This window comes from Denticeps clupeoides, chromosome 20 (genome assembly GCF_900700375.1).
Source record: "Denticeps clupeoides chromosome 20, fDenClu1.1, whole genome shotgun sequence".
Taxonomy (NCBI): domain Eukaryota; kingdom Metazoa; phylum Chordata; class Actinopteri; order Clupeiformes; family Denticipitidae; genus Denticeps; species Denticeps clupeoides.
The window spans coordinates 8,746,271-8,773,824 of record NC_041726.1 but is presented as its reverse complement, the minus strand read 5'-3'; the positions used below and the strand labels follow the sequence as shown (position 1 = coordinate 8,773,824).

At 43.6% G+C, this 27,554-nt stretch overlaps 1 protein-coding gene across 2 annotated transcripts; it reads left to right on the top strand.

Annotated features, from left to right (window-relative positions):
* Window positions 1-125: 125 nt before the first annotated feature.
* On the top strand, window positions 126-26,703 carry rims3 (regulating synaptic membrane exocytosis 3). 2 transcript variants are annotated; one of them, XM_028963399.1, is made up of 7 exons: window positions 126-327; window positions 4,164-4,405; window positions 21,183-21,324; window positions 21,425-21,537; window positions 21,774-21,875; window positions 21,981-22,120; window positions 22,271-26,703. In XM_028963399.1, the coding sequence occupies exons 2-7, from the start codon at window positions 4,168-4,170 to the stop codon at window positions 22,481-22,483; spliced, it is 948 nt and encodes a 315-aa protein (XP_028819232.1). In that variant the 5' UTR covers window positions 126-327; window positions 4,164-4,167; the 3' UTR covers window positions 22,484-26,703. The 2 variants fall into 2 exon arrangements, with proteins under 2 accessions (XP_028819232.1, XP_028819231.1); XM_028963398.1 differs by having other exon boundaries at window positions 127-327; window positions 4,136-4,405.
* Window positions 26,704-27,554: the final 851 nt, after the last annotated feature.

Genomic DNA, 27,554 nt, shown 5'->3' with positions numbered 1-27,554 from the left:
AATAAATTGCGTTACAATTTCGCTGGAAATTTGCATAATTGAGTAAAGTTGAGCTCATTAAGACCCCCCCCCCCCTAATGAGTAAGTGGGTCAGGTGCGTCACCATGGAGATGAGGAGGCTGGGAGGCTCCATCCCTCCTCCTGCCGCGCCTCCCCGCTCCTCCACCATCCCTCCTCCTGCCGCTGCCTGGTGGACACGGACCTCGGCGCTCCCGCGATCGACGCTCCCGACGATGCGCTTCTCCACGGGCCGACAGACCGGAGCGTGAATCCGAGCGTCCCGCCCGCCGCCTGCCGCCTCCCGCCTCCCGCCGCCGCCGTTCGCCGGTGAGTGTTTCCGTCGTGCGTCGCCGTTCCCGTACAATATCAGCAAAAAAAAAAACTCCTCTCTCTTTCTCTCTTTCTCACCCTCTTTTTTAACCTTCAGAATTCCAGACTCTGCAGTGTGAATTGGAAATTAATTTAGTAATTTATGAATTCCGCATGCGCAGCGCCGGCAGGAATAAATCCATAAATCCCAGCATAAATTACATCTGAGCTGATTACTGGGTTTAAGAGTCTATACAGCTAAACCAGTCAGATATAACCAATTATTATTATTATAGCTTTTTATTATTATTGCCTCTGATTTTATAAACTGTTTTATGCAAGCACAGTATTTCGCTTTTATCCGATCAGAAAGAAAAGTATGCATTCTTATTGGTTGATTGGTCCATCTATTATAATTTATTTAATAATGTTTTTTTTTCAGTATTAATAGCATGTGACGCCCTAATCAGCATTGTTTTTGCCTGATTGAGACTTGACCCATGCAGGCTGTGGGAAGGGGGTGTGGCCGTGACTGCGGTGGCATGGGTGACCCTAACAGGGCCCCAGCACGGAGACTGGTAGCACTGGGCCGTGGATGGTCTGGATGCCTTGCGGTGTCAGCTGCCTCATAAAAAACATACAGGGGACAGAAAGGAGATTTCCCAAGGCCACGCTGGTATTTATAAAATATTCGTTTTAGACAATTATTATTAATTTGACCTGAAGCCCCTAGCTGCAGGAGGGATATAGTTTTCCAGTTTGCTGACCGTTTAGTGGTCCATCAAGTTAAGGGAAGGATGCTTTTAAGACACATTAGCACCAAAACTGATGAGTTTACTGTAAAATGAGAAGAAGTGGAGTCCAATCAAGGAGAACCAATCAGATCGTTCCCCACATCCTCACACGATGAACTTGGTGAAATCGGGACTAGGGGACGGTTCCCTAAAAAAGCAGGTTCCACAAGCTTTCCAGATTCCACTCATTCTCCAAAAACCAATGGGACTTGTTCTGAATTCAGGGGTGGAGCCTCCTTTGGAGATAATAATGATGATGCAGAGGATGCTGTGAAGTGTAGATGACACGCAGAAGACCTTTTTCCAGATGATCAGTGGCCTTCGCATGAATACAGCCACACTGGGCATGCTGGGTAACTGAGCTAAATGACCTCAGAGCGTGAGTCAGGTGAACCCATCCCCAGACAGGCAGCAAGTGTCTGGAAGTGGGACGCCTTGCGCCCACAGGACGAGTCCCAAATCCCATTCAGGGCGTCAGGTTGTCGTTACTCACCCGAACGAGGGCAGGAGTCGGGCGTGGCGCCCCATCATCCATCACCCACCGGCCTGAATTCGCCTCTGTTCTGCGCAGACCTTCCCCCGGTTCTGCAGCTATGGACCTGCGACCATGAGAACTTCATTTAAAGTTGAATCTCCACCACACACCTCACCACACCCTGATGGCCTCCGCAGGAGGTTTCAGCTTCTTGCTTAACCAGCCGTGATGTCTGTGCTTGCATTACACACACACACACACACACACTGCTGTCTCATTTAGGGTGTGGCGACAGAAGGAGGGTGAAAAGACAGCAACACGTCTCTCTCTCTCTCTCTCTCTCTCTCTTGCCCGCCCCCTCCAATGCTGTGTCATGGTGAAGACTTACACCCCTCAGCAAACAGAGGCTCAGAGCAGCAAAACAAACACACACATATATACACCATACATAGTGTATATATGTGTGTGTCTGATTGTGTGTGTGCGTGCATTTCTGCAGAAATCAGATTGCTTCCACTGCCTGCCCACTTCCACCGTGTGTGTTTTTTTCCTGCCTCAACCCCCCCCAGTTTTCTACATTAGTGATGAGAGGGGACGAGATCTTCAGCTCACATGCAGGGAAAAAGACACTGAGCCGAGTAGAAAAGGGCAGAAAAGGGCTCCATCCCTCCCTCTTTCCCTCCCTCGCTCGCTCTCTCTCTCTTTTCATTATTAGAGGGATCAAACACTCACAGCATAGAAACCCGGCCGGAGCTTACGCTGGGCAAACATTTCAGATGAAATGGAGAAGAGAGAGCGCTCCTGTTTCCCGTTTGAAGTGCTTTTCTTTTTTAGCGCACGTGACAATCTGATTTGAGCTTGGGAGCCGCACGTCAGGCGAAGAGGGGGTTGGGGGCGCCTGCATTTTTAATGAAGATTTCATCTCTGCATTATGACGGGAGAAGGGGGGCTTTTATACGGTTTTACCCCCGCGTCCCGGGACATTCTCAAAACGAATAGTGATTCGTTTGGAAGGCCAAAGCTTGCTACAATATTTACAGAAACGGAAGGCACCAAAGTCCCTAATTCTTTTATAATACATTTCATTGCTATGTTACTGGGACTACGTATAATTGTTGAGAGTGTTTCTCGGGTAATTTCAACTTTAGAGTTCTAGATATTTCACTGAAACTGCAAATCCGTTACTCATCACGGCAAGTTTTATTCCCAGAAAGGATGACCTGCTTTGGCAACTCACAGACTCTTGTGCTGAGATATCTATATATACTGCTCTCATCCAACCTACAAACATGTCTCACGCAAAACAGAGACGTTCAGTCGTGTTTGGCTGTTCTACACCTGCAAATTCATTTTGAAAGACATGGAGACCAAATCTATGGTGTAAATTTTCAACATGCACATCTTATAGCTGGGATTGGATCTTTCGTGTTATTTTCTCTGTTTGTGTTTGCTATATTAAACATAACATAATTTCACTGTTTTTTAACCATGCTTTAATAATGTTTAAATATCTTATGCTAATTTCAGAATGTCCAACTGCTTTGGATGGCAGCACAGATCATGCTAAATGACACTGTGGCTGTGATAGGTCACAATCTTTTGTGTGAAACTGACATGGGAAATCGTAAAACAGGACGCTTAAAACCGATTCTCTTTGAGGTCTCAGCCGACCTCCATCATCCAGTCTGCTGTCCAGTTTTATATAAATACATACAGATATAACATATATATATAAAACATACATTTTGTTTTAACTGCTATGTAATAAATATATATATATATGTGTGTGTGTGTGTGTGTGTGTGTATACAGTACAGGCCAAAAGTTTGAACACACATTCTCATTCAATGTGTTTTCTTTATTTTCATGACCATTTACATTGGAAGATTCTCACTGAAGGCATCAAAACTATGAATGAACACATGTGGAGTTATGAACTTAACAAAAAAAGGTGAAATAACTGAAAACATGTTTTATATTCTAGTTTCTTTGCTCTGATTACTGCTTTGAACACTCTTGGCATTCTCTCGATGAGCTTCAAGATGTCGTCACCTGAAATGGTTCTCCAAGAGTCTTGAAGGAGTTCCCAGAGGTGTTTAGCACTTGTTGGGTCCTTTGCCTTCACTCTGCGGTCCAGCTCACCCCAGACCATCTCAATTGGGTTCAGGTCCGGTGACTGTGGAGGCCAGGTCATCTGCCACAGCACTCCATCACTCTCCTGTGTTCATTCATATTTTTGATGTATATACATATATATATATAAATATATATATATATATGTTTATATATCATCATCCCGTCTGCTGTCCTGTCACACACACACACACACACACACACACACACACACACATAACATATATACATACATACATACATACATACATACGAACATACATATATATTTGTTACAAAGATTATTATAAGAAAAGAGAAACTTATAAACACTTGTTGTGGCTTATCAAAAATCAACAATTGCTGATATTGTATTCATCAGTTTGGTTTTTACCGTATTGAGATGTGAATTTTACTTAACTGGTGACCTTTGATCTTTTTCTAGCCTCAGTCTGTCTCCTTGGCCCCAGCAGGACCATGATGCTCAGCAGCTCCATGGATGTGCCCAGCCCAGGCGGGATGAGTGCAGCGGCTGCCCGGAACGTGATCCGCAGCTCCAGCATCAGCGGCACCATGTACAGCCTGGAGAAGAGTCCCAGCTGCAACGGCCCCGATGGCGGCACCAAAAAGCGGCGCTCCAGCCTTGGCGCCAAAATGGTGGCCATTGTGGGACTTTCACAGTGGAGCAGGAGTACGCTTCAGCTCAACCAGACAGGTCTGTGCCTCTTAAATTATCTCCTCCTTTCTTTTCATATTCTTCCCATCCTTTCACATCTGGTTTCTTTCTCTGCTTCTCGGCTTGTATCCTGTTATTTGGATGAAGGGCTCTCGCTCTTGCTCAGGTCAGTGTGACTTTGTCACGCTCCCATTCCTCGTATTCTCATTACTTTCACGTTTTCCGTCTCTCTTGTTCTCCTTTCCCAGCCTTGGGTCTTCTTTCTCTGAGTTTTCACCTGTGAAGAGGGGGTTTTGTACATCATTGTTATGCTGCTGCTGCCGCTGTAACCTCCTTCAGCCCAGACGAGAGCTGGATTATCAGATATGTAATCACGTTCCACTTCTTCGCCCTCTTTCCAAATCAGATTTGCCAGTTGGCTATCTTTAGTCTTTTGTGTGATGGGGGTCCTATCAGTTGGGTCTCTGGAGATCATATACACAAGCCATCAGAGAATTGCTAGTAGCAAAAAAAAACATCTGGAATTTATGAACGAGCAGTGTCCTCATGGATTTGTGCTTCTCTGAGGGTCCCGGGGTTGCTTGTCGCCTCACTATGCCCCCTCCTAATCGTGACCAAACTTTCCTTTAAGTTGCCATGATCTCTAGACCCTCCGTCAGCTCTGTTGTAAGCTGATTGGTCATGATTACCTCCCAGAAATTCTATTTTGGCGAATTAGACGGGGTTAAACTGTAGTAGGGACGTTTGACTTTATCAGGGGTGTTTGTTGATACCGTGGCTCGGTGATGTATGGCACTCTTTGCTCATGCCACCGATCTGACTGTAGCCTTTTGCGGAGGTCGCGAGTGACTCATTCAGTACGGCTTTGGGTTAATTATAGAACCTGCCTGGGCCCTGTGTTTCCTCGCCGTGACGGCGTCTCCGCGTTCATTCATTAACTCCTGCTCCTCATGGTAGATGCTCTGTTGCTCAGGGATCATCTCTCCTCCATCAACCACGAAGCCGCGGTCTGCGAGTCGGGTAAATATAGCCGAGCCGCCCAGAGGGCCTGACAGTTTCAGGGAGGAGACAAACACGGTAGGACACGGTATTTATAAAAATAAACCTCTCTTTGTTATCCTTTCTTTTCAACTGCTTCCCACCTCTCGTCATCTAATTCCATCCAATTTTCACCTCTTCAGCCTCATTTTCTACTAAACAAATTTACTCTGTACAGATAGGGGTAGGAGAAAGGGTGGCATTCACATTTCTCTGACAGATCAGAGCCACATTAATGCATTCAGAAGAGTACAAGTTGAAACCACTGTCCTTAGTATGGGTTATGATTTGGGTGAGGTTGTATTACGGGTCATATAGGGTTAGGATAGCCACCTAGTCCATGTCAGGATTGACTCCAGATCCGGAATCCAAATCCAGATGTTTTTTGTTGAAGTAGAAGTTCGCAAATCTTGTCCTTCTGACATGACAGGATCTTCCCTAAAGATGGGAACCAGCAACACCCATGCCACATTCCCACTGGCCAATGGAAGACAGGTGACAAAATCAAATCATGCTTTCTTTCTAATATTTTCTTAATCTAAACGACCTCTGATGACATGATTCCAGAAATGACTTGGTGCCACTTTGGAACTGATTTTGCAACACGGGTTCAAAATTAGGAACCGATATGACACCAGTTGTAAAGGGGGATATGTGGCCACCCACCCACGATTCATATTAGGGGACCTCTGTTCTTTTCTTTTTGCTCTACCTTCATAATTTCTGGGCTTGGACAGCGTTTTCAAATCGAAATGTTGACAAATTCTACTCGGTCACTTATTCCAAGATGGGTGACATTTTAATCTCTGGGCCAGAGTTCTACTTCTCAGTCCAAATCTACAACATCAGTCCAACATCAATCTACAACATCAATCCAATCAATACCCCTTGGCAGCTCGAATGAATTAGAATAATCAACTCTTTATTTATATTACTTAATTTATTCAAAACTGAATCTTGTAAAATTTTAGGTCTTCTGCACTTGAAATAATAAATATTCAGTCTGTAGAAACTCCATACATAATATAACAGAATAAATGTGCAAAATGATTGGTGGATGGTGGATGACTCCGGTGACATAGTCCTACTTAGGGTTGCTGCTGACGGAGCCCATATCAGGATACCGGGCAAAGGGGATGAAGTCACTGAGGGCGGGGGCCGTACGGACACACATAATTCATTCACACCTTTGGTCAGTCGGCAATTCGCGTAGTGTTCATGCCTTTGGATGGCAGGAGGAAACATGGAGAACCCGGTGCAAACCCGCGCCAACTGGGGGAGAACATGTAAACTCCAACCACACATGGTCCAGGTGGTAGGTGGTTGTAGCCTAGTGGGTAACACACTCGCCCATGAACCAGGAGACCCAGGTTCAAATCCCACTTACTACCATTGTGTCCCTGAGCAAGACACTTAACCCTAAGTCCCTCCAGGGGGACTGTCCCCTGTAACTACTGATTGTAAGTCGCTCTGGATAAGGGCGTCTGATAAATGCCATAAATGTAAATGTAAATGTCCAGGCCAGGATTTGACATGAGGCCACACCACTAACCGCCACGCCACCCTGATGCCCCTAGGATTTTTTTAGAGATCTTTAACTCCACAACCAAAGTAACAATATGTTGTAAATAAAAAAAAATGAATGCATTTCACTTGGTTGAGGTTGAGGAAAGGAGAGCGAGGTGAATCGAAGCGAGGGACTTCATATCTCCACTCTTTGCCAACACGGCCACTGGGACCATATGGGCACACTGAGCCGCCTAGGCACAACACGCCGCCTCCACACTTACCGTGTAGCCACTCGCATGGTCACCATGGCAACAGGGAGGCTGCAGTGCACACACACACACACACACACACACACAGATACACACACCACTTATCTTTCCTCCTTGGGTTTGATTAATACTCAGCTGTCTGTCAAAAAGATCCGGCGTTGTGGCCCAGCAGGGGCTTCTATCCCAACAGGCATCAGTAATGATCAGGGGGCGGGGGGGCACTAACACGTTGCCACGGAGACGATGGGAGGGGATGCAGCTAAATTTAGACGTTTAGGAAAAGTGACAGAGGCAGAATGAGTGTTACTGAAAATATCTGCGGACCCCTCTGAAAACCCAGAACAAGAGTCCATAAAAAAAGATTTTTAAAATGGCTGCTGAGGTCCCTTATTACTGGTCCAGCATGGTGAGACCCTCCAACATCCATGTCTGGTGTAGAAACATTTCTTTATTCGGGAACATAAACCAGACACCAGCTGACATGTTTTTTTTAAAGACTGTACCTTTTAGGAGACCGACCCCATGTTTTTAATTTGGGCTGCTTCTTATCATGAAATATTAAATGACATTTGGTCCATTGGAACAAAAATCTTACCAAAAAAATATATATATATTTAATTTTTTCTTATTCTGCACATTAGTCTCTCCTTTCCTTCCACCATACAGGCAAAAAAAGTGCGAAACAGTGATGAACATTTACATTACTGTTTACAAAGATCACCCCATTCCAGTAATGATGCACACATTGTCGTGGTGAGCTGCAATAACCGCGATCGGGCGCTTCGTAACGATTTCATTCCCCTCTCAGGAGGAATGTGAACACCGGGCATGTTCGCGGCGTGTTTCAGCTGCTGCTGCATGTTACAGACCGTGAACATATTGATTCATTGACAACTTGTTTCAGCGCAGCCGACAGCCCTGAGGAACGGCGTCCTCCTAGATGAGAAAATGGTGTGTGTGTGTGTGTGTGTTTATTTGCTGTTTACTCCTGCTGTTTGCGTGGTTATTGGTCCCCGCTTGGTTTTATTAAATGCATTTCTTGGTGCATGTCTCGGTGGCGGAGTCGCTGCCGTTTCTGTTTCCCGATTTGGGTATATTGTGTTCTATTCTTAGCCCCCAAGGACAGAGGAGCGGGTGGGAGGGCGGCGGGGGGACGGCAGCTGATGGAGGCGGCTCAGTTTTTGGGCTCTGACTCATACACGACTCCCCAATGCTCCATCATCTCGCATAGACACCTGTCTGGCTTGCACACGCACCCCCACTGATCTTCAGCGCTCATCAGACCTCCTCGCAAAATCTATCTGTTCTTCTGTGCTCCTCGCAAACTCTTGCTGTTCTTCAGGGCTCCTCGCAAAATCTCGCTGTTCTTCTGTGCTCCTCGCAAACTCTTGCTGTTCTTCAGGGCTCCTCCCAAATTCTCGCTGTTCTTCTGGGCCCCGCCCAAATTTTCGTTGTTCTTCAGGGCTCCTCACAAAATCTTTTCTGTTCTTCAGGGCTCCTCACAAACTCTTGCTGTTTTTCTGTGCTCCTCGCAAACTCTTGCTGTTCTTCAGGGCTCCTCACAAAATCTTTCTGTTCTTCAGGGCTCCTCGCAAATTTGCGCTGTTCTTCTGGGCCCCGCCCAAATTTTCGTTGTTCTTCAGGGCTCCTCACAAAATCTTTCTGTTCTTCAGGGTTCCTTACAAACTCTTGCTGTTCTTCTGTGCTCCTCACAAACTCTTGCTGTTCTTCAGGGTTCCTCCCAAATTCTCGCTGTTCTTCTGGGCCCCGCCCAAATTTTTGTTGTGTTTCAGGGCTCCTCACAAAATCTCGCTGTTCTTCAGGGCTCCTCGCAAATTTGCGCTGTTCTTCAGGGCCCCTACCAAATTCTCACGATTCTTCTGGACTCCTCGCAAATTTGGGCTGTTCTTGTGGCTCTTTATCATTCCTCATTGCTCTTCTAAAACTGCTCACCAAAGCTCTAACATACTCATTAATTCTTCTCACAACTTTAAAGAACAAAACACAGAGTCACAAACATCTACAAGCTTGTCAAACCTTCTTCGGGGCCCTTGGATCTCCTTTCTGGAGCCTCATGAGGAGCGGAGCTATGCACACTCTAATCTTGTTGCAAACGTGGCTGACCCTGTGTTTGGGTTCTGTTTGTCTCTTTCACCACGAGCCGTGTCAAGGAGTAGACTGGCTGTTGGAGGTGCCGATGTGTGTACTGGTTCACTCTTACATAACATAATGTTGTTAACACGGAGAGAGAATCCGAGCCATAACAGGCCTTCTGCCTTCTCTGGTTAACCCAGTAGTTCTGGTGTCAGACTCTTCACTACACCAATCAGGTCCTCAAGTCCCCGCACACATTTGATGTCACACGACAATTACTATTGAGTACAAATCCTCTGATCACACAAACCCCACTGCCAACCAGGGAGCAGTTTTGACATATTTAGACCAGTCCAGGCATAAAGTTTGGACATTATTATAGAAACCCAGCAGAGAAAAAAAGCTTTCATCAGAATGATCCCTTAGACTTTCTTACTACAACATGACAATCAACACCACCATCAGTGGCAGATTGTCATGTAAACCCAGGCTTATACATATGAAAATAATGTTATTCTTCTTCCAGCAAGCCTGCAAAAACAAGTGAAAGTGAAGTGATTGTCATTGTGAAACACTGCAGCACAGCACATGCAACAAAACGTGTTCTCTGCTTTTAACCATCACCCTTCGTGAGCAGTGGGCAGCCATGACAGAGCCCAAGGGGGTATGTGTTGAGACAGTGCTTTGCTCATCAGTTTGTTTCCTTACCTGCTAGGCCAACCACTGTGTCTATGTTTGATGAATCTCATGCTATATTGACATTTGACCCCATACACACACACACACACACACACACACACACACACACACACAAACTGCATTTGATGATGTAGACAGACCTGCTGCATGTTGATGCTCCTTTCAGCCGACAGTAATTGAGTGGTGTGAGTTGAGTCTGCAGGCGTCAGGGTGATCCCGTCCGCCTTCAATTGCAGCAATTGTCAGAGGATCTCCATGGCAATGTGCCCTACACTTCACTGACTGTAAGGGCTGAGATGCACAGAGCAGGGATGTGTGTTAGTTGAGACAGCAAAATTACTTGATTTTGTAAATTTGTACATTCCCACATTTTTTTGGCAAGTCTGTTTCTGTCATACATTTATTTACAGTGTCTTGCAAATTGAAGTTCTGCTGCAACCAATTACATTCCAAGGCCACATAATTCATGAAATGAACTCCACCTTTGTGCAATCTAAGTGTCACATGATCTTTTAGTATTAACACACCTTTTCTGAAAGGCTGCAGAGGCTGCAGCATCACCACACAAGGCGCAGCACATGCAGACCAAGTGCAAAACAGGGTTGAGTTATAAAAGAACAAATAAGACAAACAAACAAATGAAAAATAACTGCCATGATAGGGCCACCCACAAAAACTCACTGACCGGGCAGGGAGGGCATTAATCACAGATGCAGCACGGAGACCAAAGGTGTCCCTGAAGGAGTTGCATAGCTCGACAGCGGAGACTGTCCATAGGACCACAAAATGCTGCACACATAGAGCTGGGCTTTACGCAGTGTTAAAACTAAAACACTTCTTCTTGTGGACGACTCCCCAAATGTATGGAGGAAGGTTGCTTTGGTAGGCCACCAAAGAAAAATGCAATGTCTGGTGCAAACTAAGGCTGCAACTAGGGAAAATTTTGATAGTCATGGACAATAAACTATTAGTCATTGACTAGTCACATTATAAATTGCATAATTATAAATTGACTCATGTTTAAATACCAGCTTTTACATTTGTATTGTTATTGTCATGAGTTATTGTCATGAGCCCCGCGTTGCCAAATTGCGATGTATCAGACATAAATGAGCAGATATTTGTCTTGGTTTGTTTTGGTTCAATTTGGTTTGGCTCAGTTTGTTTACTTCGGAATCAGTTAAGTTCAGTTAAGTTTCATTTCATGATTATCAGTGGCTTGGTTTGGATGAGTTTGACATGGTTTGTTTGTATTCGGGTTCAGGTTGGTCTTCTTGTTAGGATCCATTCAGTTTGTATTTTTTATTCAGTCAATTTTTTTGCTTTGGTTAATTTTTATTTAAATCTGTAAAGTTCAGCTTGGTTATATTCAGTTTATTCTCAATAGTGCTATTTAACTGTTTTAATTTAGATCAGTTTCACTTGAATTGATTCAGTTTGATTGGAATTCAGTACAGTTTGGTTTGTGATACTGGTCTCAAGGTTCAAATGAATCTTGCCTGCTCAACTCAACCTGCCTCTCTTTATTATAAGATCGAGGTGCTATCAACTAAGTCATCTCATGGTACCTGATAACTAGACGGATTTCTTTAATTTCCAGGATCATCTTATGGCCTAAAAGTCTTCAAGTTAATTTTCAATAAAATGTTTAAACATTTTAAGCAGCACCAGTTGAATGTGTTGGCTGGTTTGGGATAGAGCGATGAGCTCATCTTGTTATTGTGATGGTGGGATTAGGAAGCTGCAGTCTGTTCCCATCTCATCCTCTTCATGAGCCGCTTGGAAATCTAAATACATCCTGCAAACTACTTCTCCTCACAGATGAGGGCCATGTTAGAGATGAATGCTGTTGAATCCCCTCTGCTTCCTCTGAAACTCCATGAATCATTAAGGGCAGTGTAGAGTCACTAACAGCCTCAATCCCAGCCTGCTTTGCACCCTGGAGACTGTGCTATTGATTTCTTTATCACTTTCACAGACACAGCCGTCCATGCCTTTTTCGGTTCATATTGCTATGTGTTTTTAGAAGAAAAACTGGAGATATGGAGATGTTTTTATCTGTTTATATAAAATTCTAGTACAAAAAATTCTAGTCCTGTTCTAGTACATTTATTAAGATAATGAATTAGAGGGTTTTATATTTGAGATGTTGTGTGGCATCATGTTCTCAGTATGGATTGGAGAAGCACAGATTTGTGGTATGAGCACATTGGAGTGTTGCAATGTGTGTGACATTTCTCATTTGTAAATTTGTAGATGTGTGTGTGTGAGTGTGTTAGTCCGTCCCTACGTGCATTACAAGCTGGTATGTGGTAAAGTGGGACTGGCAGTATGATTATGATTGGCACAACTTCTCCCATACACACATTTCATAATAATATTTGTCTCTTTTTGGTTTGTTTGTGGGGACCAAATGTCATTGTGGGGACATCTCATCATTGTGTAGGAATGATAAAAAATACCTACACACATGCAGACACAGACAAGATATTCTTTATCTCTCTGAAGGTCTCATTAAATCCATGTGTTCCACTTTCCTGCACATCTTGCGGAACGTGTCTCGTGTTCTTTTGGCTTCAGAGCCGCTTTAACAGGTTCCAGCTGCAGCCAAGACGCAGAGCTGAGAGTAAAAGTGGATTAGTATAATCTCTACATACTGTCATCCCTGAGACGATTACATCTTCATCTGTATGTATCTCCGCATTCAGCGTGATGCAGCAGTGAAAGTCAGACCGACCTCAACAGGCCTTTTCATCAGATGGAAAAAAAAGGCGAAGTGCAGACGGACGGTCAGCTGACACACCCGGCCTGGTCAATAACACCTGAGTAATTAGCCTTTGTAGCACAATTAGAATGTATTCCCATCTGAACCCCACACCCTGTTGGCTTCTACAGCCTGCAGTGTTCAAACGGTCCTGGCTTGAAATGTCTGGGTGACATTTAGCTGCAGACTATAAAGGAGCTGTTGCGCTCCCGCAGTGCGGTGTGTGTGTATATATGTGTGTGTGTTGGGGACTACAACTAGTGGGACTAGTTTTAAGTGAGGACCAAAGGTCCCTCTTAAAACTGGTAATTAATCCTTATGGGGACATTTTTTAGACTACAGATTAGACTACAGGACTGTCAAAGTCAGGACAACAATACTTAAAACGTATTGTGATATTTCATTTTGATGTACTGTATTGCTTTTCAGACACGCAATATTGATATTTGTTCTGCATTATCACAACATGCCAAAATGTAATTCTTGTATTATTATAAATGAGAATTCTTCACAGGTGGACCATGTCAGTCCCGCCTCCACGTCAGTTGTTGCCGTTTCATGCATCCCTTGTCCTGCACTCTCATTGGATGCAGCTAATAGCCAACTCAGCCAGATCATGGCAGATATCTAGTCGCAGTCTTCGATGAGTAGCCATGCATCGTCCATCAACTGCCGAGGATTTCGGTCACTGACCATAAGTGGCCCTGGCTTTAAAAGTGTGTTCTCTGAACATAGGATTAGACTCACATCTCTGTGTGTATGTGTGTGTGTGTGTGTGTGTGTTCTCTAAACTGCTCCCCACGAACGCCTCTGCTGGGTGTGCATTTGTGGGTCTTTTTATCTTTTGATGATGAAAGGGTTTTCTGAGTTTCTGCTATATAGCAGATACACACACGCACACACACCTTCCTGCAGGTCACCCCAAATCTCCTCCCCTTTTTTTGCCTTCAAATTTACTGTAAGAAACATTTTCCGTGTCAAAGACCAAATCCGGACACTCTGTGCCTGTAACTGACACGCCACTTCCACTTCTTTCTTCCCCGGTTACTGTTGCCATGCGCAGCAGGCAGCGGGAAGCAGGACGCCGCGACCCGGGCTGCTAAAAGCAGCGTGTGTGTTACAGCGGCGAGATGAGGAGGACAGGCGCCGCTGCAAATGTCACCGTGCTTTAATTACCCGGATCAAAAGGGGAATAATATTATTGCGACACCCTGGGGACCTGCATTACACTTCATCCTGTGTGTTTAAATGAAACTCAGCCAGTCAGGCTTTTAATGGTGCCCAATGTAAACACACTGGCATGTGTATGTGTGTATGTGTGCGTAATTATGATGTGTTAGTCTTTGATGTGTCCTGGATTTGCACGTTTGAGTGTTGAGTCGTCAATTTGTACTGCACGTGTGCATGCATTTGCGTGTGTGTGTGTTTGCACAGATATGCATATATCTCATTAGCATTTGTTTTCGTATGCAATATCTGTTCTTAAAGTATTTCTATAGGTATGCTTTTGCACTCATGTGTGTGAGCGTGTGCTAGGTTGTGTGAAATTGTGTAATGTGTGTTGGTACTGCAGTAACCCAGTTGGTTATTAAGGCGCTGCTGGTCCTGAGAGGGAACTTTTCTGATCGTCAAAGAGAGACGTGGCTCTAATGAGCCCACAGCCGTGCTTCAGCTCTGTTGCATAAGTGTCTTTTCCCCTCTTATTTCTGTTATTTTGGCTTGGCTGTGACTCAAATAATCACACAAAAGGGGAGAAGTGAAGCAGGCGTCTCTCCGGTCTCCAGCCGAGGAGAATAATTCCTCAACCCTGGCACTGCAGTCAAAGGAGCATTAAAAACAGAAAAAACAATAAAATCTCTCAGGAAATAAGAGTCAGTCAGACAGGGATGAGTAGACTCAGTGGATCAGATGCTTTACTTTTTCATTTAGGAAAAGCCGACATTGCAGTACAGTGAATCTGTAACAGCTTCTTGATTTTCAATGCTAATCAAGATAAAAAAGAAAAACTAAAAAAAAAAAAATGCAATAAAAATAAACCAATAAGATGTTGGGTTTTATTTAATTACATTTTAACCATTTTAGAATTTTTTCACATTCAAGTCATGTTTGAATCCCTGCTAATTTCCTCAGTTTTGTCACTTAAGATGTCATGTGGCAATTTTGGGTAATTTGTTTGCGTTATTCTCACAGTTTATGACTGAATTTAAAGAGAAACTTTTTGGTGACATCAGCAAATTTTAAAGCTCACCTCTTACCATAGGTTCTTCTGATCCTGGAACTGACACCTGGTTGTGGTAGTAGCCTAGTGGGTAACACACTCGCCTATGAACCAGTAGACCCAGGTTCAAATCCCACTTACTACCATTGTGTCCCTGAGCAAGACATTTAACCCTGAGTGTCTCCAGGGGGGGACTGTCCCTGTAACTACTGATTGTAAGTCTCTCTGGATAAGGGCGTCTGGTAAATGAAGTAAATGTAAATGTATAAATCCTACAGTTATCGTAAACGGACAGCTTTTGAGATTCACTTCTCTGCCCCGTCAAAGCCGACAGCTTGATACCCTGCCCATCCCGAAAACTCTCCTGGTGCATGCATGATTTCTACTGGAATAACAGGTGACAGGAGCGTGTCCATGGAGGTAAGGGATTTCGTCCTGGGGAAAAAATTAAAATATTTGTTACATTTATGATATTAGCGTCATTTTATGCAATACAGGCTGTCACGGGTGGGCTGGACATGGCGGTGAAGGAGGACGCATTCGCACGATCACAGGACAGGGGTTTAATACAAACTACACGCGACAAGGGAACATGAACACGCACGATGACCCGACGGCGAACAGACACGAACAGGATAGTTTTATACAATTATATAAATATACACCAGGTGAACACAATCAGGGAACATTACACGAGACGAACATGAAACTCCGGTCCGGATCCCGGATCCGGAGTCAACCCCTGCCGGTCCGGATCATGACACAGGCATACATTTTGCGTTTATATTGATTTAGAGGAAATTTCAAGTTATAGAGATATATATTGTGTAACATGACATGGCCTCAGAATATTTCAAGATTACTATTACTCGGCATTAATAAGAAGTGCAATGGTTATGAATCTTGTGTAGCTGGAGTATGTGTAGGGTATGTGGGCAGCCATGACAGGCACCCAGGGAGCAGTGTGTGGGGAGGGTGCTTTGCTCAGTGGCACCTTGGCGGATCGGGATTCGAACCGGCAACCTTCTATTTACAGGGCCACTTCCTTAACCACTTGGCCACTACTGCTGCACTATAGAGTATATTGTGTTAGAAATGCATTGTTCGCAGTTTGGCCAAAAATTCTTCACTTGAAAGAGGTATAAGTCTATTACCAGTTATGAAATATGAATACTGACATAAAAGTTAATGCATGAGGCCTCACTGTGATGTGATGTTCAGGTTCAGCTTTTTCTCCATGTGGGTATGCTGGTTGGTTTATTGTGTTGTGACTATGGCACTTGGTGGAAATTACGACGTTCAGACCAAAAAGGGCTATTCTGAGGAGTGGAAGGTTAAAGTGTTGGAGACAGACGGTAAGAGAGCACAGCCGCTGTGTGGGGACAGGAGAGAGGCGGTCGGTGGGGGATCTTGGTGCATTGCAGACCGTATTGCCATGGAAACGGGTGGAGAGGGAGAGGGAGGAAGAGAGAGGGGGTGAGAAAACAGGAGGATTAGTGGGGAAGAAACACTGCAGACTGGGACCCAGAGGCCCAGACTGGCCATGCTGTGGAAAGATCAAAGCATACGATTTTGCCCAAGTCCGAAACACCCTGAGAAAACCAAAATCAACTGGAGTCAAAAAGGTACTGCAATCCCAGAATTAACATAGGTACAACCTTCAATGGGCATTCCCCAAAATTCCCAAGTCACTGATTTGTCCACGTCACGGGCTCAAAACTTGTTGGGTTCACCAACAATATTAGGTATGTCAGCGAAATATTAGGAATGTCAGCAGAAGATGGCGGCCCCCTAATATGCTAAAAACATGATGACTCCGAGAATCCCCTCGCAATCCAGCGGCCATGATTATTGAATCACTTTTTGGTCTGAATTGTCTATTGAATATGTAAACAAACCCATCATAACAAACTCATTATTCATGATCTTTTCTCGGATATGCATATCCACTGGACAAGCAACAGCCACAGCATGTAGTTCATTGGATGTACAGTTGCAAAAGCGAAGTATTTTCAGTTTACAGGGTAAAAGGTGACCAAGCAGATGCACTACGACAATGCAAATGCATTAAATTCAGAAATAACAACAATAACTGGTCATTTGAAATGATCATATTAATGAACATTCCTTTAGAAAGTGGACAACATTTGAAATGTTCATTAATATTATCTCATATTACAGTATATAAAATGATTGATGACAGGCTAAATATTGAGTGCAAGCATTTGGTAAAAAATGTATACCGACTGAAATGTGTGAACATCATAAAAGTTTTGATACAAAAATTATTATAAGGAAAAGGAAAACTATACTACAGCCACAAACGGGCAGACAAGTGTAGCTGGAAGTGAGTTGGGTCCTTCTTTGCCGGAAGGTTAATAAGGTGAGGGTGAGGTCAACTTATAATCATGTTATGAACTGGTGAGATTCTCTGGAGGTCCTTTACTAATGAATCTTCACAGTTTTCATTATTTTCAGCTTATAATATTAGGTTTAATTTGTCTGATTAGAATAAATTGTCCGGATTCTGACTGTAGCACGTCATTCCACTCATCGTTCTCACTGATTGGACTCCAAAATAAGGTTATAAGGTTAATTACACTGGTGATATTGTCACATTTGTCATGGCTGCCCACTGCTCACTAAGGGTGATGGTTGAAAGCAGAGTACACATTTTGTTGTGTCATCGTGTGCTGTGCTGCAGTGTTTCACAATGACAATCACTTCACGTTCTCTATCAGTCATCATAATGTTATGGCTGACATTAAGTTTAAATCATCCTAGTATGTAAAGTGTGTGTGTGTGTGTGTGTTTGCATCGGTACTTTATCTCTGCTGCTCTGTTGTTCCTGACTGCAGGAGTAAAAATAGAAACACGGCCAACCTGCCGATTGTCTCTCCACTTCGCTCCTCCCTCCTCTTCTTCTTACTCTCCTCTCCGCTTCTTCTTTCTTGTCCTTCTTTTTCTCGCTCTCTTTACCTTCTGTCCCTGTCTGTTTTTGGTTAACCCTGTCACCACGGTGGTTTGTTTGGGGCACGTCTGTCTGAAATGGCTCGTCTGGCGATCTTATTGTCTCGTTACCGGTCAGACTCCGTTTTTCAGACGCAACATGCTCACTGGTGACGTGGGTTTTTACAGCCGACCACCTGATCTCCATTGCCCTTTTCACCCTCCTCCTCTTCATGAAGCTCTGGCACTGAGATGATGTGAAATTGTCCTCACAAACACACACACACCTAAAAGAGTTGCTGAAGATACTCATCAGGAGGCGGAGGAGGAAGATGGACCAGATGTTTTTTTTTTAGTCCACCTGAGCAGAGAACGCCTCCCCGGATGGTGACCCCTGATTGGTTAGCTAACGTTTGGTGACGAGTTGCTATTTTAAGGTAATTGGACGTGTTGCTCCTCTGCGGGATCCATTTCTGTTGCTGCATACAGACTGTGTGTGGCTCAGTGTGTAGATTCAGGAACACACGATGCAGAGCAGAGGCGTAAAGAACACTCACGCAGGTGTGTTCTGCTCACACTACAGTAGCGGTAAAAGTACAAGATCTGTGCGTGTCTGTGTGTGTAGATGTGTAGATGTGTAGTGCAATGCAACGACACTTTTGGACTTTAAGCATCCATAATGAAAGTGTCCAGCCAGACAGCTTCATCCTCCAAAACAATACAGACCATTTTTTAATTAAACACTTATAATTAAACACTTCCAGCTTGTTTCACTTCCGATCCCACATTTGGGCTCAATTCCAGTCTCATTTTGTTCCAAAAAGACACAAAACCACTTTTGGCCTATAGACGATGAAACACAGCCGAGATCACAGCAAGAACCATTAAAGCTCAGATGAAAATTGGTTTTATTCTTAAATCATAAAATGTTTACATTTACTCAAATAAAGTAATTAAATATTGAATATTTGAAACGCTGCCTCTTTTCATTAGTGTGGTTAGTCAAGTTCTTCGAGCTTGTCGGGTCTCAGTAAGACTGGTGTGCCTAAATAGTTTACAACAACAACAACATTTATTTCTTACATAGCTCAAAATCACATACAGTATGCATCAATGGGCTTTGACAGGTTTCTGTTTTCATGGTTTTTATGAAAATCAAAACTGTGATTTATTTTTAAACGATTTTATAGTACTCAGTTGTTGTTATTTTTTGTGGGGAATGTAAATTGCAGAAAAAGTGACAGACACAATAAAAAGAGTTGATCATCAAAATATGTTGAATAAGTGTTGGGTGGAGAACGCTGCAAACATCATTTCTGTTTCTAAATGGACCACAAGTGACTTGGAACAAAAGAATAATTTCTTGTTTGAAAAGTGAAAAGTGTACGTATGAAGCTGCTCCTGCTTTCAGTACGGTTGTGTGAGCTCCCACAATGCATCTCTCACCCAGAACACATTCAGGCTGGAGGAATGTAAACACTGCGTCGGGCCTGCTGGGAGGTGTGTTTGTAAATATCGGTGAAAGCTGCGTACAGAGTGTGTGTGTGTGTGTGTGTGTGTGTGTCGCTGCAGAACCGACGGTCTGGCACCCCACTTCATCACCGTGGCGACGCGGCCTCTGCACTTGCCTCATACGGCCGTGCCCGGCTGCCAATAGGCGGCAGACCCACACACGCGGTCCCTGCAATGCCCGCCAACAGCTAGAACCGCCCAGAACCACTGGGCCTGTTCTATATCCGCCAACAGATCAAATGCAGATCTGTTCTAACATGCCCCGTGGCACTAGGCACTAGGACATGCCTGAATGCCTGCTGAACTCTGATTGGCCGGTGTCTACTGGACCTGTCTGTACTGGTCTATGTATGGGTATACTGGGTTCTCTATGTTATCTGGACTGGTCTTTTATTTGTAATAACATCATGAAGTACACGACACACCCCTGACACAATCTGTTTAAGCTCCACCCCTCGGGCAGATTTACTCCCACAAACATATTTAAAAACAGATCCTTCCTGACACTCTGCTGGTAACTACGTGCTTTGAGCTGTGGACGATGAACATCACATAAGTTCGTACCCAGTAGCTCCCTCTGCACCTTCGCTGCTGAATTTTATACTTGAAACAGTTTGCATTTTGCAGCTGAAAGTCTGTATTTGTATGTTGCTGACATTTAAAATCTGACAATAATGTTGTGACAATTTTACTGCACTAGCTGAGGGTGACACTGGTCTGGTCTGTAGTTACATGTTCTGGCTGTAGTTACATGTACTAGTCTGGTCTGTAGTTACATGTACTAGTCTGTAGTAATGTATACTGGTCTGTAGTTACATGTACTAGTCTGTTGTAATGTATACTGGTCTGTAGTTGCATGTACTAGTCTGTAGTAATGTATACTGGTCTGTAGTTACGTGTACTGGCTGTAGTAATGTATACTGGTCTGTAGTTACATGTACTGGCTGTAGTAATGTATACTGGTCTGTAGTTACATGTACTAGTCTGTAGTAATGTATAATGGTCTGTAGTTACATGTACTAGTCTGTAGTAATGTATACTGGTCTGTAGTTACGTGTACTGGCTGTAGTAATGTATACTGGTCTGTAGTTACATGTAGTAGTCTGTAGTAATGTATACTGGTCTGTAGTTACATGTACTAGTCTGTAGTAATGTATACTGGTCTGTAGTTACATGTACTGGCTGTAGTAATGTATACTGGTCTGTAGTTGCATGTACTAGTCTGTAGTAATGTATACTGGTCTGTAGTTGCATGTACTATTCTGTAGTAATGTATACTGGTCTGTAGTTACATGTACTAGTCTGTAGTAATGTATACTGGTCTGTAGTTACGTGTACTGGCTGTAGTAATGTATACCGGTCTGTAGTTACATGTACTAGTCTGTAGTAATGTATACTGGTCTGTAGTTACGTGTACTGGCTGTAGTAATGTATACTGGTCTGTAGTTACATGTACTGGCTGTAGTAATGTATACTGGTCTGTAGTTACATGTACTAATCTGTAGTAATGTATACTGGTCTGTAGTTACATGTACTAGTCTGTAGTAATGTATACTGGTCTGTAGTTATATGTACTGATCTGTATTTGTGTATTCTGGTCAGTAGTGGTGTTGCTACCCTTTCCTTTTTTCTTGTTGTGTGGACAACCATCCAATGTGGTGACCACTAATGGGAGAAGCTGAAGGAAGAAGAAAAAGAAGAATCAAGTGAATATCTCTCAGATATAAAAAGGGTTTGTGCTAATGTTTGTGTGCTTTGTTGCAGATGGGGGGACAAAAAAGCTGCGGTCCACGATCAGGCGGAGCACAGAGACAGGCATCGCCGTGGAGATGCGCAACCGCATCACGCGCCAGGGCAGCAAGGAGTCAACGGACGGCAGCACCAACAGCAACAGTTCAGATGGAACGTGAGTGGCACACATACACACACACAAAAACACTGAACATGTGAGCTGTGTTATATGTGTTGTGGCATTACTTTGTTAATATCAGCATGTCACTTTCCAGGTTCATCTTCCCTACGACTCGACTCGGCCCAGAGAGCCAGTTCAGCGACTTCTTGGATGGCCTTGGCCCCGCCCAGATTGTGGGTCGGCAGACACTGGCCACCCCCCCAATGGGTGAGGAATAAAGATATCTTTTCATTTAGTTGTGTATGTATGTGAGGTATCTTCTGAGACAAACAAGTTCCATAGAACACAGAGAGAGGCGGACTGCTGCCTCTAGCTCTGTCCTCTGTCTCCCTCTGCTGGTCTGGACAGGAACTGCTGTTTGAAAATGACCCAGAGGTCAAATCAGAGGAATCTGAGGTTTTTTCCAATTTCTAAAGGAGACTTCTTGACCTCCCCACCCTTAGGTGATGTCCATGTGGGCGTAGTCGAGAGAGAAGGCCAGTTGGAAGTTGAGATCAACCAAGCCCGAGGTCTGATCCCTAAACCGGGTTCGAAGAACATTCCAGGTGTGACCTTGTTTATTGCTGGACCAATGATATGTGGTCATGTTCATTTCATGTAGAATTATTGTGTGTTGTCAACCAGGTAATACTTAGTTTTTCAATCATTAGCCACATACGTTAAGGTGTACGTGCTGGAGAACGGGGTGTGTCTGGCCAAGAAAAAGACCAAAGTTCTGAAGAAGTCCCTGGACCCATCCTTCCAGCAGTCGCTGCTGTTCGATGAGAGTTCGCAAGGCAAAGTCCTACAGGTGACGTCAGTCAGCCTCGGTCCAGTCAGCCAATCACAACTGATAATTTTTAATGAATTAATTTTTGACTTATTTTTGAAGAAATATGTCAGAGAAAGTGGCATCATCTTTGAGCTCTAGAGAATCTGACCTCTGAACTTTGCTGCGCAGGTGATCGTATGGGGAGACTACGGCCGCATGGACACCAAGTGCTTCATGGGAATGGCCCAGATCCTGCTGGAGGACCTGGACCTCTCCTCCATGGTCAGCGGCTGGTACAAGCTCTTCCCCACATCCTCCCTGGCCGAGCCGAGTCTCGGACCTCTGAGCCGGCGCCTGTCGCAGTCTTCACTGGAGAGCGCCACCAGCCCCACCTGCACCTAAATATACACATACACACAAACACACGTATACACACAAACACACTCATACACACACGCAGTTGTTCCATCTCTGAAGAGTGGCACCAGCCTAAACACACACGCAGGTTAGAAAATGACCCGACATTACATTCCTAGATGTAGCACTGATTACACACACACACTCACACACACACACACACACACACACACTGAGGTTCGTACAAATCCAGCATATGTTTTTTTCCCACGGTCAACCCAGGGTCATTCTGATGCCTGTCTTTAACCTGTCTATGCCAAACACGACGTTTATTTTTAAACCAAAGCAATTTATTATTGGTATTATTATAGGCCATGATAGTAACAATAATACTTTTGTTGATGTAGGACTGTGGATATGTAGCAGAGTCACTGACTTAGATGAAATGCAAACTAAATAAATACCAAGGGGACGTTAGCACAGATCGAAGGGTGGGGCTCCCGGAGACGGCATGCAAACACACTGTTTGACGCTCTTTTCCCGCGTGGCTGCGTCTATAAATAGAGTATATAGATCATCCGCGGTGAGGTTTGTGTTGCTGTGTGTCGACTGCATTCTGCACGTTTTAAACTTTGAGAAAAGTGCTATTTTCAGCTTGCCTTTACAAAAGAACAAAAAAACTAATAGAGTAGAGATGACATTTGGTTTATTTTGCTAATGTGGAACTGAGGAGTGAAACCCCGGACACCGTCAGGACGAACGAGGGGTTGGACCGTTCTCTCCAAGTTCCAGAGAGTTGAACATTCAATTATTATTCAACCAGCAACACTCTTGGCATGCTGCATTGTGGGATATCCGAGGACCTTTTTTCTTCTGCATCAAAAAACAGGCCTTTCGTAGGAACTTCTACAGCAAAGGCCTCTGGGAAATGTAGTCCTGGCCACCCCTCACCCTCCACCAGCACAGGGACTCACGTCCTCAGAGACCTCGTCCACTCCCTTCCACAGCACCGGAGTCCTGGTGCCTGCGCCGGCTTCCTCCAGCTCTTCACCCCCGTCTGGCATCAGATGCCCGCCGCTGCCCACCACTTTGTTGGGCGCTGTAGGTGTCGGGCGGCGTCGGGAGAGGAGCCTTGTGATGCGTTTGTTCCTGCTGATGTTCTTAACCCACTTCCACATACCTCAGTTCATTTTCACAACCAATCTCAGATCAGCACATATCCAGATGTCATTGTTCCTTGTTCCATTATTTTTCCCGGACGAGTTTGGAGACACTTGGGTTTCTTTAAGCATTTCACCTTTTCACCTCACAGTATTTAAATCTGCTTCAGTGTTCAACTTTATATATTAGAAGATAGACCAGTGCATGTGTTATAGATATTGATTTTTGGAATATTTGTTGCTGTGTTCTGTGCAGAAAGGTGATGAGATGGTGTCTCGGTGCCCACACATTTTCCATTGGTTTTTTACTTTGATTTTCTTTTTGGGGGATGACCTCTGCGACCCTGTTTCCTGAGTTTTTTTAAGATACCACAGTGTGGAATTAATTGTTACCTGACATGCCAATCATGTGAATGTCAAAGGCAGGAACATGCACAGACTATCCTAAATGCCAAATTTCACAACAAACAGCCACAGGGTGACTTCCCAGTGCATTGTGGGAAGTGGGCTTCCCACCAGCAAACATGCTAAAGTCCCAATGTGATGGTAGGCCAGTCTGATGGAAAATGAGATCTACTGGTAACCTCGCTGGACCTCTAACAGGGGGGTAGGGACTGCCCTTCAGAGTGGGCGGGGCATCTGTAAACTCTCTCCTCAAAGGTCCCGCTGCTGTAACTCTACCTGTAGACGTGTGAATATTGCTCTGTGCTCGCATTTACTTCCCTTCTATGAAACGCCCATGGGTCAGTCGTTACCTCTCTTCTTTTTCTATTTGCACAAGATTTTAAGTAGCGCCTTCAGAACAACTGACAGACAAATGTTTGTGTGTGAGAGGAGGAACTAAACAAATGTAACAACGTATTTATTCTAACAAAAACTTTAATGGAACTTGTATAACTGTATGAAAAAGATCTTATTCGCGGCTGAATGTTCTGTCCTTGGTGGGAAAAAAAACTATGAGACTATAAGATATCAATATTTTTTCATTGTGATTTTATGTACTTTGGAACTTGAGAACTTCTGTGTCCCTTTACCGTTGATGACGTAGCTACAGTAACGTTCTGGGTCCTGCAGATTTCAGGGTGTAAAACGAGTGAATGATGCACGACTGTCTGTATCCTAAAGGCCCGTTCGCTTACGTCTTGATTTTTGTCATGTTTGCAGATGGAGCGTAGAAAGTGTGGAACTGTGGAAAATGACAGAGAGTCCTGGGTCGGGTTCTACAGGGCACCTGAGATGCTTCGTTTGCATCCCCATAAAACAGTCGTCAGTTAATGTAATCTGATTTTTAACTGAATTCCACTAATTCGGTAAAAATAAAGAACATAAGTAATGTTACCAGTCTTTGGGGATCAAAAATATCTGAATAGACACCATTTGGTGGTGTTGTCTTCTACAGCATACCAAAAATATCAATGTCATGTCAAGTGCAGGGGACGCAAGCATGCCAGCGTCGGTTGACTTCCGTGGCCGGTGTTCCTGTTTTCTCCTGGTGGGTTTCCGAGTGACGTCACGTGACTTCGAGGTTCCGTTCACGTGTGTAAATAACAATCACCTGCACTCTTTTTTTAAAGAACGAATGAAAGGTTGAATTGTCGCGCATTGTGTAGGACGCGCGTGTGTGTGACGACTGGGTGACGGCAACATGGCCGCCCTCGTCTGCAGGATGATCCCGGCACATGCACGCGTGGTGGGGGCTTCGGTCTTTGTCTCTAGTTGGATGCACTTTAGTGTCAATTGAACAGTGAGTTCGGAGTGTCCAGTCCATGCGACTCCGCCCAACTCCACCTTGTTGAATATGTGGGACGGGCTACTTCTGATCAGAACGACGATGAAAATGGAAAAACTGTTGTCCTAAAAAAGCAGGAATGTTGGGAAGGTTGTGGCCAAGATGTTCTCCGATGGACACTTCCCAGGGGCGTGTTCCACTAAGCTGGGCTTATCCGTTACAAGCAAAGTTAAATTTAGCTAGAAGTGACGAATAATCCTACTTTTTGTGGACCACGCCCCCGGTCAGATGTATTTCTTGTTTAATTATGGCAGTCCGCATGCTTTACAACGCTGCTGTTTTAGGAAAGGGTGGGACTTTTGTATGAGTATTACTGATTGGTTGCTGTGAAACCTTTGGCCATACGTGATTGGTTTACGTGTTCTGTCTACGTTAGATGGTTTATGCTAAAGGACGCGTTTCCTATCTTTTCGTTATCCTGTGACCTTTGAAAAGATCACATGCAAACAGTTGTCGTATTTGGGCGGCATTGATGTAAACGCCCTTATTTCATTTCCAACATTTGACCAGTTGTAGCACTGGCACACTGTCGTACGGATTAAAAAAAAAGAAAAAAAAAAGCTTAAACTTCATCCTATTGAAATGAATGTATGTGGCACGCATGCAATTGATTATGAGAACATGCCGTATCCTGCGTATACGTTATTGATTTATTGACTGGAACTGTTTTAACTGAACAAGCCTTGGTTACTGAGGCCTTTTACAGTAACAAGATTCTGGAGGTGGGCGGAGCTCATTTTCAGAGAAGCTGTAGGCCTGATTAACGTTAATCACTGCTGTAGTACATTTGCGTACTTACAAACCTACGTACAGATGCATGGTCTTTAATAGACAAACACCACTTTACTGCCCTGGCAGTCCAAGGAAGAGGGGAAATATTTCATGGCGGAGAACAGGAAATCCTTGTAGCATGTGATCAGCCTTTCTTCCTTCTTTGTGCAATAACTGTCCTGGACGGGCGACGTGTTCTTTTTGCACTCAGCGGAAGGAATGGAAAAAAATAAAAAATAAAATCTTGTCGTGTTTTAAAAGCACAGAATCCAGACAGAACAAACTATTTTACAAATGATCCCAAAATTTTACAACCCACAAGCAAAAAATGTTTTCTAACAATGATGCATCATCATGTAGCACTACTGTTCGATGTTAGCATTAGCTCTTGACGTACCTTTTTGATTCATCCACTCCTTTTTCCTGTCTTATTAAAGCAGTACAAGCTAACAAGATGAATGTGGGAAAGATTTAAAATAGTCAAGTATAAGAAACGGGCGATAATGGCACGAAAAAAAAGGAATATAACATAAAAAAAAAAAAAACCTATTCCCATTTCACGATGATTGTAACGATCAAGCGTAAATGAAGGCAAGTGCGAAGCTGTAATTTTATACCTGTGCTTTGTAAATGTTTTCTATGTGCAGTATTTGATAATGTAAAACTGGTATTTTTGTGGTTTGTACGCAACAGAATTATTTAAGGTGCACGTAGTTTTGTACAAAAAAAAAAAGAACAAATATATTATTTAAAAAAAATATTATATATATATTAAAAATAACTAAAAAAAAAAAAAAAAAAAACACACACACACACACACACCGATTTTGACTCAGAAGCCTGTATTGTGCATGCCCTCTGACAGCTGGAAACAAAGTCAATAAAGTTTTAACTGAATCATCTCTACAATTCTTTATATCGTTTTTTTTTTTTTTTTTAATTGTTTTTCCAAGATTATTTACATTACATAATAATGATTTAATAAATCCCCGTTCCCAGGGTAAAATCAAAGTATAAAAACACACAATCGCACAAACTCACAATCGCCAGGCCTTTAATTATACATACATTTGCAGTCATCCTAGATATAGAGGATATGGTAAAGGAAAAAAAAAAAAAACTTCACAGACTCTGCATGAACATTAAGCATGGAATGGAGAACACAAAATATGATTTCAATTAAAAAAGTTACATTCTGTGAGTGCTGAAATTTCACTGCAAAGTCTCCCCACTAGAAGCTTGTGAGGATTTTAGCACCAAGACAGCAGCAGGGGCCGGCATTGAGAAAAGGCGCCAGATCTTGGTACTTCAACATGTTGCTAACATTTTACATAATCAATGTTTAGCTGAAAAATTCCAATTCAGTTTAACATCTACGACCAAAACCGCAATTTGT

Excerpts from the sequence above, each read along its gene's own strand:
- rims3 (XM_028963399.1), top strand. The coding sequence starts at position 4,168 with ATGATGCTCAGCAGCTCCATGGATGTGCCCAGCCCAGGCGGGATGAGT. Across the intron at positions 21,538-21,773 it reads ACTGGCCACCCCCCCAATGG|GTGATGTCCATGTGGGCGTA; the intron begins GTGAGGAATAAA and ends CCCCACCCTTAG. Across the intron at positions 21,876-21,980 it reads GGGTTCGAAGAACATTCCAG|CCACATACGTTAAGGTGTAC; the intron begins GTGTGACCTTGT and ends TTCAATCATTAG.